The sequence below is a fragment of the Bombus fervidus genome, chromosome 18 (genome assembly GCF_041682495.2).
Source record: "Bombus fervidus isolate BK054 chromosome 18, iyBomFerv1, whole genome shotgun sequence".
NCBI classification, from domain to species: Eukaryota; Metazoa; Arthropoda; class Insecta; order Hymenoptera; family Apidae; genus Bombus; species Bombus fervidus.
Window position 1 is genome coordinate 5,400,966 of NC_091534.1, and position 20,571 is coordinate 5,421,536.

The 20,571-nt window shown below is 34.7% G+C and overlaps 1 protein-coding gene and 1 non-coding gene across 2 annotated transcripts; one reads left to right on the forward strand and one right to left on the reverse strand.

Moving 5' to 3' along the window:
• Positions 1-593: 593 nt before the first annotated feature.
• LOC139996786 (U6atac minor spliceosomal RNA) lies at positions 594-700 on the forward strand. Its single transcript, XR_011802364.1, has one exon. It is a non-coding gene; the product is annotated as a U6atac minor spliceosomal RNA (small nuclear RNA).
• A 13,016-nt stretch (positions 701-13,716) lies between these two features.
• On the reverse strand, positions 13,717-16,644 carry LOC139996434 (dynein beta chain, ciliary-like). Its single transcript, XM_072020803.1, has 4 exons — positions 16,445-16,644; positions 15,681-15,872; positions 14,263-14,472; positions 13,717-13,995 (listed from the first exon to the last, which is right to left on the reverse strand). Exons 1-4 carry the CDS (start codon positions 16,598-16,600, stop codon positions 13,717-13,719), a joined length of 837 nt encoding a protein of 278 aa, XP_071876904.1. The 5' UTR covers positions 16,601-16,644.
• Between the last annotated feature and the right edge of the window lie 3,927 nt (positions 16,645-20,571).

Below are 20,571 nucleotides of genomic sequence, written 5' to 3' on the forward strand. Positions count from 1 at the left end.
TGATATTCAATACCTTGACTTATTACAATTGTTCATAAAATTCCAATTATTTTTAATCACCTTTATATTTCGTATTTTAACTGCCTTTACACGGCAATAAATATTTAATACGAAGCTGAATAAGAACGAGTACTAAAGCGGTTGAGGTATACTTGAATGCGATGTAGGTCGACTTTTGTTGTGGGGCTCTCAGCTACGCTCGTTAGGGACCTGAATCTATACATAACGATGCGTCGTGAGTTCGAATCTCGGCTTGGTGGATATATTTGCACAAAGGGTGGAAAAAAAGACTCTACGTTTCTCCGTAAGTTGGAGACCGACGCAAGATTTCGCGTCAATAACACGCAACAGGCAAAAGGAAAGTCTTTGCCTATTTAAGCACCAAGGGCCCGACGATCGCTCACGGAATGAACAGAAAATATGTTCAAACACCGCCACCCGATCTTCGTGGAGGTTTTAGCCGGTAAGAATCCGGCACTACCTTCTGCTACATCCCCTCCTGTGTTTCTCGCCCCCGACACAGGGGTAGCGAAAGAAGGTGTCTATGAAGATTTCCTCCACGTTAAAAAAAAAAAAAAAAAAAAAATTTTTTTTTGTAGTATGAAAGGAGATACGTTTAGCACTTCCCTAGCTAAGGATAGAACACATATATAAATAATAAAGCACTGTCGCCTTTCGGCGGCACTTGCCAGATTTTTTTTTACGAAGCTGTCTGTTCCTTCTGCGAGCAAGTCACGCTCGTAAAGAAGCGGTCAGAGAGGGAGAAAGAGAAAAACTCACACCCTTGTCGGGTAACGCGGCGGAGGGTGATGGCGGTCAGGCAACCCACGGTCGCTCCACCTCGCCCCCCTCGGACCATGATAACCAGCGTGGGTGGTGATTGGGACAACGCCCCCCCCCCCCCTAGCGTTAGATTAATCAACTAGGAAACTTATAGGATCGTCTCAATAAATCATCTTACGAAAGAACAATGGACAGACTTCAATCGCGAAACCTGGGGCCACGAGTGTGAAAAACTGTTGTAAACAAAGGATGTAAATGATCGCGATTATTATCATTTTACGTTTTACGTTTTACGTTTACATTTAACATGATGTCATACACGTCATTCGTGTAATCGCTCGTGTAATATTTAGTAGTAATTCGTGCAATAAATCGTATAATCCAACAGCTGGAATATTAATACTAAGCTTAGCAGGCCTGGTGAAATAACCGGTTTCAAAGTTTATTTAAAAATTGCATATTCGTTGTTATTTCTTTTGATCGTCTAACTTTATGAAAATTCTTGTATTCTTAATAATTCTTATATAATAATTCTTGTATTATTTTGTAGGTTTACAGACATTTCGATTGCGTGGAATCTGATATGATAAAATATAATCTAATATAATGAAATACACCACATATGTAAGAAGCTTGGAGACTAGAAGTTTCCGAAGGAGATGAATTTCGATATATCTGTTGTTACGTCGCGAGGCTTAGTATGGATCGTGTTTCTAACCGTCTCTAGCGGTCCTCCAGCGTCATATACGAATCGTCTTATGTTCCCGACGGAACATACAATGTATCGACGAGCGTGTCACGTAAAATAATAAAAGAAACACAAAAAATAATAAAAAAACATAAAAAAAAGACAGAATTTATTTCTTCACGCTTGATTTACACTTGACTTCCGAACTCTAGGAGCGACTTTTTAAGACTGAAGCTCTTACAATTCCGCCTTTAAAAACTGATTTGTTTCTTTCTTTGTCATCCCTCAATATCCCCACTATCCACGCGTTTGTTAGCCGTTCTCGAATATTCGGCAAAAGGACCGTTGGGATATTGAGGGTTCATTGAGCACTTCGCCTCGCCGACATACACTGTCGCCGAGTGCGGCCGCATCTTTATTTCTATCATCAGCGGTTCCGAAGCGCGGCCCGGTCTTTGATGTAGATCGAGGTGTAGTTGATGTTACAAGCGCATGGTTGCCGCCCGGCTGCGAGTTCCAGAAACGTCCATTTCGGTCCGTTCTTTATTTTCACAAAGAAGTCGGCATACGTGATCATCGGCGCAAGCGGTGGCGTGATCCGAGCGCGGTGGGGGTCGTCTCCCTGTGAGGACAAGGAATTTATCCAAGGACAGTCAGTCTCAATTCAAAATTCATATTGCATACATCGAAAGCCCTGACGAATAAAATCGCTAGTCTAACGAATATCGAAAAATATCAAAAGTCAAGTTCTTGGTGGTCTACCCATCAAATCGATCAACCTTCGGATCAATCAATTATTGTACTTTCCGGCACGACGAAGTCAAACAATATCTGTCGACGCAACAAGTATTGTAGGCTGGTTAAATAAATAAATATAGATTATATAACTGTAGATTCCAGTTATATTCAAAACCAAACACCCCTATTATCCCATAAGAAATAAGGGGATCGCCCTTCTCGTGGTGTCGATTCGTTTAATCGTAACGGGAATTTACAATTCCCGTTGACGCGCTTCAACGCTACCGCGTCTCCCCGCGACTGGACGAAAAAACATCTGTCTTGTTAAATGGAAGAAAGGCAATAGAAACGGTAAGAGAAAAATATAAACGGCTAATTTTTCTCGTGAACTTCGAAATGTGTCAAAATGACGTGTCACGTAAACCTGGTGTTAACAAAAATGGAGAAATTGATTAGTTTGATGATATAAGAAATCACATAAAGTTAGACGATCAAAAGAAATAACAATGAATTTACGATTTTAAATCCAATTTTGAAATCGGGGCTGGTAAGGTTAGCAAATAATAATATATATAATAATGATAATAAGGTTTTCGAAATGTACGATTAGTATGCTATTTGCAGGTGTAAATTGTCTAAATTCCATAAGGCGTTCATAAAAAGAAGAAAAAGAGAAATTGTAATTTAGATTATGGAACTTCCTTCGTCATACCCGTTGTATTCCACGATTTGTCCATTTGTGACGTATGTTTCGTCACTAAGAAGCTTGCCAAACACGTTTGAGGGTAAGATGACTGTTAGCGCTCACTAAAGAGACGCACATTTCTTTCGTGAAACACGTAACAGTCACACGTGATTTTCATCGACTGTCTGAAATTCCTAAATTCGAGTCTTGATTAATTCTCATCGTATTTGGAAAAGAGTAAATTACGTATCGTACGAAACATCGCGGTTAAACATCTTCCAGAAAGTGATTTCGAATTTCTCACCAGGAAAGCTGTCTTTCCATACGATTACCTAACATCTTACGATAAACTTTTTTTTTTTTTTTTTTTTTTACTGATTATTTCGTAAATTTTTACAATTTGTCCAGAAGGACATTTGGTAAAATATTATAGCTTAGAGAATAAAAGAATAAAAAAATGAAAAAAATAAAAATAAAAAATAAATAAAATATAGCATGTGGATGGTTACCCCCAGCGGGGTTCCAATTACGATAAACTGTGCGATACTTGTCTGCCCATGCACGTGTCACACACTCAAGAAGATCACCCGCTCAGTAACCAGATAGACCGAACACCCTGCATGCCACATCTGTTGAAACAACAACTAAAAAGGCCCCTCCAAAGGGACTAGACCCTCGGTAGAAGGACCTTCCTAAAGCAGCGCTCGAGCAGTCCGTTGTAGCATCTCGAGGCAGTCTGTTCTAACATTCCGAACCGCGCTGTTGTAACGCTTGAACCGTCACTTTTTTGGATTTGTGCAATAAATCTCATTGTCGCATACGAAGTTCTATTTTCTTCGCCCTATTCGTGAAAGAATCATTTAGTTCGAACCGCGACGCGAGGAGATCACCGACGATCCGTTAATCTCGCGATCTCTTGTGTCTTCGACGTGAAAAAATTGGCGATACTTGCCAGGATCCATTCATCGCATCAAGAGGAAACTTCAACGCGAAATCTACGGATTCTACAGCGAAGGACCACGGTCACCTCCTTGATCAAAAGAAGGATCCACGAAGAATCTCGGTAAGCTGGCTTTCGTATATTATCGAAACCCTAAACCCGAAATACGTTCTGAAGGTAGTGACTCTTCTGAAAATATCGTATCTATCAAGATGAATCCAACCGACATGAGTACGGCAAAGCAAAGTGAATTAATTACGACTATCCTCGAACAACTTCAAAATCTTACTCACGAGTTCAGAAACTTTAAAAGTAATACGGATCAGAATATTAGCAGTATAAAAAAATTCACGGAAACTAGTGATAAAAATCGGGCCAAAGAAATACGCGGCTTTGCAAAAGCTATGGAAATAAAGTACAACACTGAAACTGACCAGCCGCTCACGAGCACTCCTTTAGGAACCGGTGTCGGCCACATGACAGACGACGAAACCAACGGACCAAATATTTCACGAAGACAACGAATTAGTCACGTTACGACTAGACAAAGAAACGACTACAACGAAGACCAAGAGCTCGACGCAGACAAGGCCATACAAACTATCGAGACACTACGGGGTCGAGATGACGTAGGCGTTGAAGATTTCATCTCATCGGTCCGCAAAGCAAGAGCCAGATGTAAGGCAAGTGACAGAGAGCTACTATTAGATCTCATACTGATCCAAAGAATTACCGATGACGCAAAACGAAATATACGATATCTAAAAATTGACTCGTTCGAAGACTTGTATTCGTGCTTGAGGCAACGCGTATTAACACCGACAACTATCAGCAATTGTAGGGACAAATTAAAGAATTTAAAACAAGGAGCAACAGAAAGTGTACAATCTTTCAATTCTAGATTCCGACAACAGCTAAATGAACTAAATTACGCAGTGCAAAACGAAAACCGCACACCAACCGAGCGACGCGTAGCTATAGATATTGAGGAACGCGAGGCACTTAAAACATATTTACTCAACCTACGATATGAAATAGGGCAGATGGTAGTAGTCAGCGACCCGAAGAACCTGAACCTTGCCCAACAACTAGCCGCTAATAGAGAAGAATGGCTACGGGAAGCGAATCGTGTCGGCAACCGCCCAAAGAACCAATCTCACAATACCATAGTAGAACCCAAGCAAAATACTACCGATGTTATCAACACTGGTAAGCAAATCTGTCATATTACAAACGAAATGGAAAAAGCCGATAGACTAACACAAATTAGTAAATTTGCACGAGTAATAGGCACTAAACATATTGATCCAGAACTTCGAGAACCTCTTGAGAAAATCCTTATCAACTACTTAGACGTTTTTAACATGGACACAGACTCACTACCATGCACTAACTTAACCGAACATACGATCACACTCAAAACAGACAAACCTATAAACGTCAAATCTTATAGACCGCCCGAATGTCATAAAAAAGAAATCGAGACTCGAATCAACGACATGCTAAAGAAACGCATCATAGAACCATCGGACAGTCCATATAACGCACCAATGTGGGTAGTTCCAAAGAAATTAGACGCATCAGGTAAACAAAAGTGGAGGATTGTCATAGACTTTAGGAAGTTAAACGGGCAAACAGATCAAGACGCGTATCCTTTACCGAATTCGGACGACATACTCGATCATTTAGGCAAAGCTAAATTTTTCTCAGCCCTGGACCTCTCGTCAGGATTTCACCAGGTACCTATGGAACAAAAATCAAAAAGATATACTGCGTTTTCAACTCCACAAGGTCACTTCCACTATAATCGCATGCCCTTCGGACTCAAAAACGCACCGGCGACGTTCCAACGCATGATGGATACCGCGCTACGGGGATTAGTAGGAAATAACTGTTTCGTATACTTAGGCGATATCATAATATTCGGAAGCACCATCCGAGAACACAACCGAAATCTAGCTATTGTATTAGACAGATTACAAAATTTAGGATTAAAGATACAACCGGACAAATGCGAATTTTTAAAAACAGAATTGGAATATTTAGGACACGTAGTAACGAGAGAAGGAGTAAAGCCTAATCCCAAGAAGATCCAGGCCGTGAAGGATTTTAAAATACCAAAAACCGCGAATCACGTAAAATCATTCTTAGGACTCGTTGGGTACTATAGAAAATTTATACGCAATTTTTCCAAAATCGCGAAACCACTGACGGACCTCACAAAGAAAAACACTCCATTCCATTGGGCTGATGAACAACAGCTTGCATTTGACACACTGAAACAAAAACTCTGTGAAGCTCCTGTACTGCGATACCCGGACTTTGAAAAAACATTCACGTTAATAACAGACGCAAGTAACGAAGGATTAGGAGCAATACTCTCCCAAGACGGACATCCATGCTGTTACATATCCCGAACCTTAAACCCTCCTGAGAAAAACTATTCCACAACCGAAAAAGAGTTACTAGCGATAGTATGGTCAATCAAAAGACTAAGACATTATTTACTTGGTAGAAAATTTAAGATTCAAAGTGATCATCAAGCTTTGAAATGGCTAGAAAATGTTGAGGAACCCTCGTCGAGACTCATGCGATGGCGCTTGAGACTCGAGGAGTATGATTATGAAATAGAATAGAAAAAGGGAAAGGAAAATACAGCTGCAGACGCTCTGTTCCGATTGTATCCTATCACCAATGAAGAAATCCAATCCGGTTTAGAAAACCCGAACTATTACGACGAATATATCGACTGGAAAACAAATATCACCCCAGCTCCAATAACTCAAAAGACTAACAGACCACACTATAAATAAATTACAAAGACCGAATTAGGAGACTTTAACGAACAGCACTGGTTGCATCGATTAACTAATAACTTTATTAACCAGAGTGGACACTTGCATATAGGAATAAATGACAATAGCTTCAGCACCTTAGAAAAAGTAAACATTCAACTCATGTTAAGGTTTCTAACAAGCAGATCCCCTCAAATTAAATTGGTATTTGGACAAGATCCGCCAATAGACTACGATAACGAACAAAAACAAACTATACTGCGCGAGAATCATAGCGAAATAGTAGGACACTTAAATATACGCCGCACCGTGAAACGAATACAAGAACACAATCACTGGACAAACCTAGAGCAGGACGTCACAGAATTTATACAAAACTGCGAAACCTGTCAACGAGAAAAATTAAACCGTATTAGAGCCAAAGAGTAACCCGTAACAACTGTCACACCCGTTAACCCTAATGATAAAATCGCGATGGACATATTCGGACCTCTAACCAAAACCAGACGAGGCAACCAATTTATCCTATCTATCCAGGATCAATGAACCAAATATCTCGTTCTCATACCTTTAAAAGACCAAACAGCCAACTCGATTATTAACGAACTCCTGGATCACTATGTATATATATTTTCTGTACCGAAAAGTATCCTCACGGACGTGGGACGAAATTCCGTATGTAAACTGATGGATACATTTGAAGAGGCTTTCAAGATTCGACACGTGAAAACCACTTCTTTCCACCCGCAATCTAATGGATCTCTTGAAAGAATACATGCTGTAGTAAAAGACCTCATTCGAACTTGTACGACCGACCGACAAAACGACTGGGACGAAAATTTGAAACTAATATGCATGGGATACAATACTTCGGTACTCGAAACAACCGGGCATACTCCATTCGAACAAACTAGATCACGAATGGCTAGGACCTGCAGAAATAATCTCCTCCAATCCACCCACCTATCTTATGGAATATTCAAACGATCATACGCAAAGAATCCACGGTAACAGGCTAAAATCGTACTTCTCAAGAAGAAGATCATAACATGGATCATATAATACTTGAATACATTAAAAGCGATCTAGTAGTAAAACCACTAAATTACGCCAACATTTTCTTGGAACACATCGACGAAATTTTAACACTGTTACGTTAGGAAAACAATGAATGGAAAATAAATAAAATTTATCCGATACCTTCCAAACAAAACTCTGTATTCATTGCGCCTGTAATAGAAACTGACTTGATACTAACCAACTAAGAACAATACACCTTTGCCGATAGTCACTACTTCGACAAATATTGTAAACGAACAGCAATCATCCACATTTGTAAAAGAACTCAACCGAGTCGCAATAGAATGAATTCACCTGAATACGGGTCAGAATTAATTAATAATCAATGGATAGTTAAAACTTGCCCGACTGCTGTCTTCAAATTGGAAGGATCGACGTTCGTACCTTTGCAGACAGCAAACCATTATATTATTATTCCTACGAAGAATGTACAAATGTGAACTTTTCGAATGTCTACGCCGATCACTTCTCATAAATGTATGTATCAAAATACTCTGCCCTACCGCTCGCGTAAACAGGATCGATCAAACATCAACAGCACCAAGGACGGTTACTTACCAAAACATTGCAGAAGATGAAGATAGCGGGGTCATTCAAATCAGGTGAGCCATACGTTTCAACGGAGCAAAGCGAATCTAAGAAGGGGGGAATGTCACACACTCAAGAAGATCACCTGCTCAAGAAGGGCCATTCGCTCAGTAACCGGATAGACCGAACACCCTGCATGCCACATCTATTAAAACAATAACTAAAAAGGCCCCTCCAAAGGGAGTAGACCCTCGGTAGAAAGACCTTCCTAAACTAGCGCTCGAACAGTCTGTTCTAACATTCCGAACCATGCTATTGTAACGCTAGAAACCGTCACTCTGTTGGATTTCTATAATAAATTTCATTGTCGCATACGAAGTTCAATTTTCTTTACCCTATTCGTGAAAGAATCATTTCGTTCGAACCGCGACGCGAGGAGATTACCGGCGATCCGTTAATTTCGCGATTTCTCGTGTCTCCGACGTGTCACGGTCAAGGTTTGGTCACGTTTTCACATCGTGGATCTAGCGACTTGTATCTAAAATTAGGCGTATTATATTATCATAAAGTACATATTACATATACATGTTATATATGATGTATATTATATTATAATATGTATTATATCCTATTATATTATAACATATTATTATATATTAATAAAGTATGATATATAATGTATATTATATATTATATTATAATATAATACGTCTTTACATTATATTATTGTATAGTATATATTATATACTACATACAATGTAGTAATAATAATAATATTAAATATTAAATATTATAATAATACAATAATATATATGATATATAATTATACAGGGTATTTCCTGCTTCTCTGGCAAGATCGTAGGAACATGATTTACAAGTGAATGTAAGAAAAAAATAATATAAACATAATATCCTAATAATACATGTATCCTAACAATAATATGCACATAATTTTAGGCAGAGAACTAGCGGACGGTATTAATCTACATTGTCTCTGGTCTTGCCAGACAATTTCAAAATTAGATTGTGAAGAAATGTTGGAGAACGTAACATTTGATTTCAACAAAATCCAAAGAATTCAAGCCAAACTATAAAATCACGATAAAAATTTAACGATTGACTGGTTAGCTGTTGCGAGCTTTTTGAAAACTTTGAAGAGTACCTAAAATTTGAGGCAAAGTGTAAGCGACGACGAGTATACTCATCAAAAACAGAGCATGTGTGTAATAATATAAAATTAAACTGTAACGCAACAACCGTTTTATTTTTTAATTTTATTACTAATAGTGCTCATCATAACACAAAATATTACACCACTTCTTCATGACGAGTATACTTGTAAAAAACAGCTACCTGGTTAGGAACTGATGTTACAATACTGTTTATTGCGCAGCAACCCAAAATGAAAGTTCTTCTTTATTTGATCCCATTCAGTTGAGTAAATTTATGATAAATTATATGTCCTTCTAAATGCGTAGTTACGCAAGGAACGAGACCTGCTTACAATCCGTGAAAGTAGCCGATAATATTCCGAATAACCAGGGAATAAGTAAATGTGATTGCAACAGTAAGCATAAGACACCAACGGAATGCGATTCTTCTGATGATTACATAATGATGAAGAATATTGATGTTACGGCAACAATGAACAAGGAATTAATTCAAATATTTGGTTGTTTCTATATATGTATTACTGGCAAAATTATGTTGTGATCGTTTCTCATTTGTTTTTCTCTTTTCAACTCCAAAATTCTTTACAATTTGTCTACGTGGACATTAGACAAATTCTTACGTTTAGTATTGAATTGAATATCACGTAGACGATTTCTCCATTGGGAAAACGTATACAGGTGAATTCTATCTTTCTATCAGATCTACCGGATGATCTCTTTGAAGTGTTCTCCGTGTGCTGGTTATATAAATTGTTAATCAATGGGATGCTATGAGCTTTTATTGTGCTTCTATAATTTACCATCGTTTTGATTATTTTTTCGTGAACTGTAGCAATATTAACAACTACATTAATATATAACAAACTATAATAATAAAACAATATGAACAGCTATAGCAATATTAAGAAGAATGCTTTTCACTAATATCGTAGAACTCAGCGAAAATAAAACCATCGATCGAGCCAAAACATTGGGAAAGTATCGTACATTATTATCATTTTGATTATACATATAGGGCGTTTATTTTGAAAGTGGTATAGGTTCTTTTTTGGAAAACTTTATGGAAACATGAATTTACGTATACTTTCGTGCAACCTCCTTATTTGTAAACAATTTACAATTCGAATCTTAAAATGCTTGTCTGTTCTAATCGATTGAAATTTCATTAATAAATGAAGTTGCGTAGAAATTTCTTTTGAAAGTGATGTAAGTTCATTTCTTCTCTTCACTACTACTAACTAAACTACTAATGAAAAACAAATAATGATTAATGACAACGACGTGATATTACACGTATGGATGTGAACAAGTTGTTTAAGTGCGATTCAGTGATACGCTCGTAAATTATTATTACATTTCAAGTATTATTGAATTAATAACTATTTCACATTTACATCAGGTTGCCATCGAAGCGTAATCTTAAGATTGAAGAAGGCGCAGGGATATTAACACGTTATTAACAATTTAATGAACCACGTAGGGTGCTCCTCGACAAAGTTTGCACATTTTGTAAATATTTTCCTAATTTTTTCGATATTTCGTATTTTGTAAAATATTTAAATTAAACTCTGTAAATATTTTTTTATCTACAACTTTAGAATCTGCGAAGAGAATACGAGCAACTGCATTTAAGATTTTTAGTTTACTTCACACCCTATAGCGAGGGACGTGGCAGAAGCCCGATATCTCTGAAGAGTATGCTGTAACCATATTGTGATGATACAAGTCGCTGAGATTATCTGACCTGAAGGAATAACACGACATTTGGTTGGTTACCACCCCGTTGTTACAAGAAGAAGGCGCGTCAAAGTCGCGTAGAAGAGTCGTCGTGACATTCGATGTTGATCAGAAAATTAATTTTCTGACAAGAATCAACCAGCGTGTGTCCTGAAGTTATACCGGATTGCACTGTTTTCGTTATAATAATTACTTTCTACACACAACTTCTGAGTTTATCAGAAATGACCAAATTATGGGAAAATTATTCGCTCGCATAATACAAGACTTTCTTTCCTGGTTGTGCAACGGGTCTGTCAACAATCAGCTCTTCTACATTACAAAAATCTCGTATCTGCTGCATACATACGTACTAGTTTGTTACAATGTCGCGTTACGTTGCGTAACACTTGTCGTAATATCTACTTTCGGAATCTTAATAAACGTCCTAAGCGTAGGTGCAATGGACGTTCACTGAGAAAATACATTTTCCACGTCATCAGTAGCTACTCTTGTCTGTCCTGCAAAAAGGATTAATGAAAAAGAAAAATATGAAAATATGTGCGTGAGAAATGCTGATCTTCAGACCAGTCAGTATATGAATTTCAATTTATCGAACAATATAAATATCAGCTTGACAAAATGATAAAGGAACAGTGTTTCATGAGAACCTAGTCGTCAAACATAAGCAAAGGGATTCAGACGAGGCGAAACCTGGAACATTAGGAGACAAGAAATATGTAGAAAGCTAAGGTAAGGTAAGGTAATGGATAACGAAACACAGAGCATATAAAGTGTAAAGAAAGTATTGAAATGTAACTATTTTAAAATAGTGCAGGCCTACTTTCTAAATGTATGTGAAATTATGTATTAGATTGCCCCAAAAGTTTCTTTCGTTTTATGAGGAAATAATAGATACACAACATTTTTTGTTTTATATTATTTTATAGAATTATGTATGATGTATTTTGTTTTATTGCTGCAAAATATATGATTCAATAAAATAACATGAAACATAAAATATTGTGCATCTATTGGACAACCTAATACATGAAAATTGATCAGATTTGCATGAAGATATACAAATTTTAGATAAAGAACAAAAAAGAATATAATACAAACATGTAGCAGCAGCACCATAGCCATCACTGCTATCACTAGTATGACCACACCAATACTAATACATATTAATGGTGTTTGGACAATTAGTTGTACAAAGTACTTGCTATTAGCTATATCAAAATTTTGGATAGAATTAGTCTGTAAAATAAATGTAGAAATATTTAATGAACAAATAACTTGGTAAATTCAATAGTACCATGAAGGTTTCAAGCTATTACAGGGTACCAACGGAATAGCAGAAAATGTTCTATTTAGAATTTGAATCTGGTGGTTTCTTGCACTTCCATATATGTATATGTATATATATATTTATATTATATTATATACACATATATAATAATATAAAATAATATTATATATATAATAATAATATAACAAAATAATATAAAATATACTTTATATTATTATATATATATTTATTATTTTATTATTGCATGTATTAACCAACTACATGTGTATTTTCAGTACATGTTCAGAATCAGAGACTCTATTTATAATAATATATTTTATTCAAAGATATTCGTCTATTGTAAATGATAAATGATAAATAAATAAATGAAAGTATAAATCTCATATATATTTACTTTTATACTGTCTTTTATATTGATGCTGCCTTTTGTTTCTTTGCTATTTTTTACATTTCAAGACTTGTGCACGACTTTTAAAGGAAGCTGTTTTGTCATAATAATATTTAACAGGCCATTAACGATTAGGGCAAATTCTATCGCTAATAATAGTTATCGATGTCAGAAATTATATTTTAGTTGCTCATAACGCTGTAAAGCGTTGTTTTGCACTTCACAGAGACAATTCGCCGTATCCGCACTAAAACGGTAGTTTTGTTGGTCTGAAAGGAACTAAAAGAAAAAACGGTCTACAGGAAAACGTCGAGAAATTTATGTTTACTAAATTGAATATCAATCTATGATTTTAATTGCAAATAACAAGGTTGATAAATATAATTTTCTATGGAACGAAAAGTTTCTTCGAAACTCGCTCTGTTGCAATTTATTATGGTTGTTAATAATTAAAACGATATTTTCTTCTTCGATAATTACTGTGTGCAATGGAAATGCCAATAACTATTACGATCTACCGAAATAAATTTCCCTCGTCGATAATGGTAATCGAAAATAAAAAATACTTTTCGGTCATTTACAATCATTATTCGCAACCAAAAACATTTCAGTCGAAAAAATAATTGTTATTTCATGGCTGTTTTGATTTTGACTGTCACAGTTGTGGCCCCTAATTGTACATTCTCTCGCTGTTACTGACCTAATAGTATTATGCAAATACCAAAATGATTTTCAAATGTCTCTTCAAAAAAAGGGAACATTTTACCTTTCTGTGATGTATAAACTGTGAATGAACTGTATAGAAAAAAAAGAGGAAGAAAATATATGCCTCAAATTGAGATATCTTCCTTCTTTTCTATATCTATGTATCTAAAAGAATAAAAACATGACTTACCAATTCACTATCAGATTGAGATTGTAAGTGCTGATAAAGAAGAATTGTGATCTATTATAAAAATCTATGGCTTCTTGAGGAAGATCAGGAATCTTCGCAATTGTCATATAACGAATCTCTTTCAAGGCAGTTCTTAAGGCAAAGTCGAAATTCGTTTCCAGCAGTTGATCCTCTCTAACGTTTAAAAGAGTTTTCGTTAAATGGGTTTCCCAAATTTCTGGCAATTTCTCCGCCCAAGCGGTAAATATTTCTTTTTCCTTTTCGTCAATAATAGCCTTGAAGAGATAAATATAATTAATATAATATTATCGATATGATAAATATACCGTACCGTCGTTATTTATTGTATATTCTGATCAATTACAAATTATTGTAAATCAATGAAAAGAAGATCTTAGAGAAACACATAAGGAAACATTCTATCCATGACAAGATCAAATAAGAAGAAACAGTATTGTAAGAAGAGATTGATCAAGTTCAATGCAAGCTTTAAACGTGCTTAAATATATATTAACATTTATTATTATTTTATCGCATATTACCTCAAGTTCTTCGTATTTGCCTTTGAGTACGTTTTCCATTTTGTCATTAATTAAAGGATGGTCAATTAATTTCATGCACTCAACTGGGAGAAGAGTTCTCTTACGAAGTCTCATTAAAAAACACAGGGATGCACTCACTACAGGTAAATATGAATTCAATGTCGAAAGCTCGGTGTCTTTTACGGAATTAAAATTCTTGTCGAATAACACCTACAAAACAAAATTTTTGTTATAATTAACAACTCGTAATATTTCTTATAAGATATTAACCCATTTACATGAGGCAATTGTTTATTTCCTATAAAAGGTTGCCACTCTGTTGCAAATGAATTCTAATTAATAACCGATTTTACTTTATACCATCCTGCCCACGTGCTTAGTTCTTATCACTGCTCATTAACTATAGTTAATGGTTTCTTCGTATCAATAATGTGTAATAACGCACAGGAACAATAACAAAGCTATCTCTGATAAACAATTCTTTAGTATGCGAATGAATATTTACAGACTTGTAATTACCCTAATCGTTTCTTTGCAATGTCTAAAGCCTTATTAAATAATCTGAAGAAGAAAATGGAATGTAGAAAAGTGAGTCTGGCAATGGTAAAATTAACTAATCTTTAACATTCTTTTCTTCAAGAGAGCGGTTCAGTTGCAAAGGTTCCTTAGAGATGTTTGGTCCTCATTGTGTGTAGGATACGATGCAATAAAAAAGAATTTAGACTTGAACTTCAAGTACAAGGCCAATTTTATGGCAATCTTTCTTTTCAATTTGTATAAGAGATACTTATACAAATGTTCAAGACAATAATAACAAAAATGATAACTTTCACATGTAGAGTATTGTTATATTCTATTTGGAATATTTTCTTTCTAATTTTCTCTGCATATAATTTTATGTAATTCTATACAGCAATAAGATTGCATAGCAGACTGAGAAATATGATAATATATGTTAGTTCATTGATTCATTGATTCAATTCATTAATAAGGAAATTAATTGATTATGAAATTAAATGAATGTTACTTTTAACAGTTGAAACACGTTATTAACACCAATCTTGCCAGGCCCAGTCAAATGACCGGTTTCAAAATTTAATTTAAAATTGCACATTCATTGTTGTTTCTTCTGTTCATCTAACTTCATGTAAATTCTTATATTATCTGATTAATAAATTTCTCAATTTCTGTTATGATAAAATTATGACACTTAGATCACCATATAACAATATACTCATATGAGAAATTATTAAAATTATTATCAAGAGCATTTAAACTTAGCCTATAAAAAACTACAGTTCATTTCTATACAAAATATGAATAATTTCAAGTCATTTTTGTTAAAGCCAGAGTATTATTCTTGCTAATTATAAGTAAAAATTAATTTCTTAATACAATAATATATAATTCAGCCCTACCTTAAGGTCACTGAAATGTTGATCTACTCTTTGAATTATTTCTTCATAATTGTGCCACAATTGGGCCATTATTATAGGTCTGTTGGCAATTACGCCCATTATCCAAATGAACTTAAAGAACGACTCTAAGTTGTAACATTCAGCAAATGCTTGGTCGAAAATGCTTGCCAATCGTCGATCAAACTGCTCTATCTTGTATTTCAGGAAGAATTTTTATTAATTAGTAAACATGTGAAGTAACAGGTAAATAAACATTTTAGAAAATAAATACTCAAATTATGTACTAATCAATGTAATTATAAATATAATATAGAAAATATGAAAGAATATATCAAAATATTGAAACAAATGATACGTATATTTAATAAGAACATCAAAATCTGTGATAGTATTTATTATATTGTTATATGTCTTATTTAAAAAATTGAAACTTCATTGAATAGATAAATTTAAGAAATTCTTTATTGCTTATTGCTATATGAAATAGTATAACATGCTACTGTATCAAATAATGATTTTAATAGAGAATTGTAATTTCAAAATTATAATTGACACAACTGATAATACTTCTAACTGGACACTCTGTATACATCATAACGTATTATTAAATATTACTGGTAAAATATTCATAAACAACATATTTCTTGACAAAATTAAAACCTGTTTGTTCAATAAAATTATGTACCAACGTGGCTTTTAAGTTATTAAACTTAACTAGAGAATATTCAGAAGCTAACGAAGAGTCTAGTAAATAAATTGCTTACCGAGGCGAAAAATTCATTTAAATCTGCAGTAAATTGTTTTTCTTCTGGCATTAAAACTTCGTAAGGCACGTCTCCAAATTGTTGGTACAATTTATTAAATTCTTCGTAAATATTATTAATCATGGAAAGTAGTGACTTCGCTTTTAAGCCAAACATTTCTATTCTTTCCAGTTTCAAATAATCTTGTACTGTATCAAATAATGACTGTAATAAAAAATTATAGTTATAAAATTATGATCGATACAGGCGACAGATTAATATAAAATATATTATAAACACAAAGTAGGATATCATCAAAAGTGGAACACAATTGAGAGATTAAGAAAAAAATAAACTGAAATTTGTTTTCTAATTAAAGTTCTCAATTGAGCATAAAATTCTATATGTAAAAACATTCACGAATCCTCCTCATAATGTCTTATCTTTCTCCTTGCAATATTATCTAACACGCTAGAACGCGTACTTATAATCAGAATCAAGAAGACAGTAATCAACAGTAAACAATTAATGCCAGGTCGCCAGCTTAAATCTAGAGAACAACATTCCACAAGAGCGCAGGCTAATTAACAAAATTGTAACAGCTCTGGGAAACCATAAATACTGCACATGCCTATTTTTAGACATAACAAAAGCGTTCAACAAGGTCTGGTACGAAGGTTTGCTGAAAACCAGAAACAGCATTTGCCAAACGCAATTTGTCAACTATTAAAATCTTATCCAAATAACAGAACATTCTACGTAAAAGAATAAAAGATTTGAACTCAAATACGCAAGTAATAAGCGTTGAAGTACCACAAGGAAGTGTGTTGGACCCAGTATTTTACACTTTATACACAGCAGACATTCCAGCAACACAAAACACTGTAGCCTGTATATCCACAGATGATACAGGAATAATAGCAATGCATGAAAATCCAGTAAGCAGTTAAGATCTCACCAAGTCATGTAGGTGCACTGAAAAAATAGTTGGTAGATCAGAGAATAAAGGTCAATAATAATAAACATAATCGTATTACCCTCTAGAATGAAGATACTGCAAAAATTACACTTCACAACAATGAAATGCCAGAAACGAAAGTGGTCAAATACCTGAGACTCCATTTGGACTCAAAATTGATTTGGAAACAGTATGTACACAAAAGAATACAACAAGAATTAAAAGAAAAGACACGTACTGTTTAACCAACCGTCGTCCAAAACTTAGCATAGGAAACAGACTACTAATCTATAGAGTCATAAAAAAACCAGCATGGTCATACAGTGTTCAATTATGGAGTACAGTGGCTAAAAGCCATATTGCTAAAATGGAAACCATGCAATCAATCGTACTTTGTAGAATAATAGACTGTAATATACAATACTGTAATGTACAATAACAGTGAAGAACTACGCAGAGATCTTCAAGTTCCCACTGTAAAGGAAGAAATTCAGCAGATGTTCAATAAGTATAAAACAGCAACAATGAGTCACTCAAACGAGCTAGCCAATACACTGTACACTGTCAGGACCGTTAGAAGACTGAAAAGGAAATCACAGTACCAATTATAAATCCATTCAATTATAAATACGTTCTTGTAATAGTGCTAGCCCAATAAGGTTAGCACCCACAAGCTACCCTTAATAGCTGAAGGAACCTGCCGAATATTCTACAGGGCAAAACTCTACCAGAAGTTATTTAAGAAAAGAGGAAAAATGTGCCACGTACAGCACGTTACAACAATGCATTTAATTACGATTGAGAACAATCTATTTATATTACTGAAGTATTATAATAAATGAATGTTGAATATTAGTATGAATAAAAATAATTATGTACATATTATTCAAAGTTCGTGAATACAAATCATTCGCGTTTACAAGGATGTTGCGATGAGATTAATTAAGAAATCAGACGACATATGCTAAGTATTGCAACGCAGAGTTAGTGATAGATACATAAGCTAATATTATGCGTTACATTGTAATATTATAAGATACACACAAGCTAGGATTTGGGTTTCATTAATATTATTATCTAATGGAAAATGCTCAAATAAAAGTTGGACAAATGATTTCGAGGTGGATACATTTTAATGTTGTTAGTTTTTAATTCGGTTCAATTCTCAGCAAGAATTTTTCTTAACGATCAACGATATTGCTGGGAAAAAGATGATGCAGTCTCATAAGCAGCTAAATTTGAAGGATTGCTACTGTTGTATGGCGGCGTATGCTTGGCTGGGCTCCAAATGTGTGACACTAAGAAGAGGATGGAAAAAGTTAATGAACTTCGTTGAAGACATCATACAGAAAGAAGCGGAAGATAATACGACACATGTAGAAGGAACTCTTCCTGCATTGAATACAATACCAGGATCCGGTGATTGTGACAACGTCGACGTGATGGAATGGTCGCAATGTGATGAGTATTCTTCGATTGGCCATGACACTAATCTTATGTGTGCTTCGAATAATGGATCGAGACACGAATATAATGTCAATGATGATGTTCCTCAACGTTTTGAAGTATTTGAGGCCTTAGAAACCACAGCTAAGACGGAGGCACACGAGGAACGTAAATTTGTAGAATTAGACCTGCTAAAAAAGTTGTATAATTTATTTTAGGGCCCATAAACCTCCAATCGAATCATATTTAATTTTATTATTTGTATCGGTATTATTGATATCTATGTTCTTTATTTAAATATATGGAACAATGATGAACTTTCAGAGATCATCTTATTTCATTTCATTATCTGCTTTGTTGCTATTATAGTTTAATTTTTCAACTTTTTTCAAATACATGGAACAAAAATGAAATTGCGAAGATGAACATCTTTTTGAAGACGAATTATCAGGAAAGTAATTGTATTATCCGAACACCCTTACGCTCCAATTAATTCGGGTAACTGAGGTTCTACTGTCCTATTGAAAATATTACCTTCATGTGTATTTCTGAAGCTATATGTATTTGTGAAATTACCCAAGACGTTTACCCAACATCATTGAAATCAGTGAGACGTGTCCTGTTCCATGTATTGTACAATGCAAAAATGTTTGCATTTTGGTAAAACTGCTACTTAAGGGAACCACCTCCAGTGACCTTCACAGATGCTATCAAGGTCCTGAGTGACCTTCAAAAGGTTTCAACCGTAGCTCCTTATTTGTTAAAAAATTATTAACAAAATAAACAATGGCAATATAAAATACTCTTGCAAGTGGAACAAACCTTCTCGACGCTAGATATTCCCACATTTTCCTTTTCGCTTTGATTTGAGTTTGGTTTGCGTCAATTCGTTCATTACCGGCTACGCTGTTTAAGCTATTGGCTTGAACAGTAAGTTCGTTTCGTTTTTCGCAACGAGATGAATTTGAATTTAAACCATGACCATTAAGTTTAATTTAATTGATGTAACCTGATATTGATAATTGGTTAACAGTTAACTGTATAGTATAAAATAAACATTATCGAAAGCATCTTTTTCTACTACATATAACTGACTACATGTGTCAAACGTCACACGACAAATATCGCTGCAACTTGGATGAGATGATCCACGCCCAGACTGTCACTTATTCCGCTCGTTACAAAACTATCTTGACAATTATAAGTTGTCTTTATTGGAATGCTGCAGTAAGTTATTTATAAGGATTGTATATATATATATATATATATATGTACATTTTTGTATTGTACATTATATTGATTGAAAACAATACACGTAAAGGAGAAAACACATCCTTCAGATTATCCTTAAAGAGGAAACAAATTTTCATATCAAAGAATGAAACGCACAAAATCCCAGGAATTGCAATCGGGAAAACATAATAGTTGGTGGAAAATTATTCTAAAGTAAACTACCAAAGTAACTAATATGAATCTCTTAACTATTTTATCATCAACTAGGTTAAGGTTAGGTTTCAGCATTTTACCTTGCCTATCCTAACCTAACCCATATGGAATAAGACAGTGATAGGTTCAGCATTTGTACCTCCATTTTCACACGAAACATTAATATCTTTAACAAACAAGCAGCAACAGCTATAACCTTCTGAAGATAACTCACGACGGTGACATATGTGAAGGTTAAGGTCACTGGAGGTTGGACCCCTAAACAACGAAACTTTGCCAGTTTTATTTACCAGTTTTA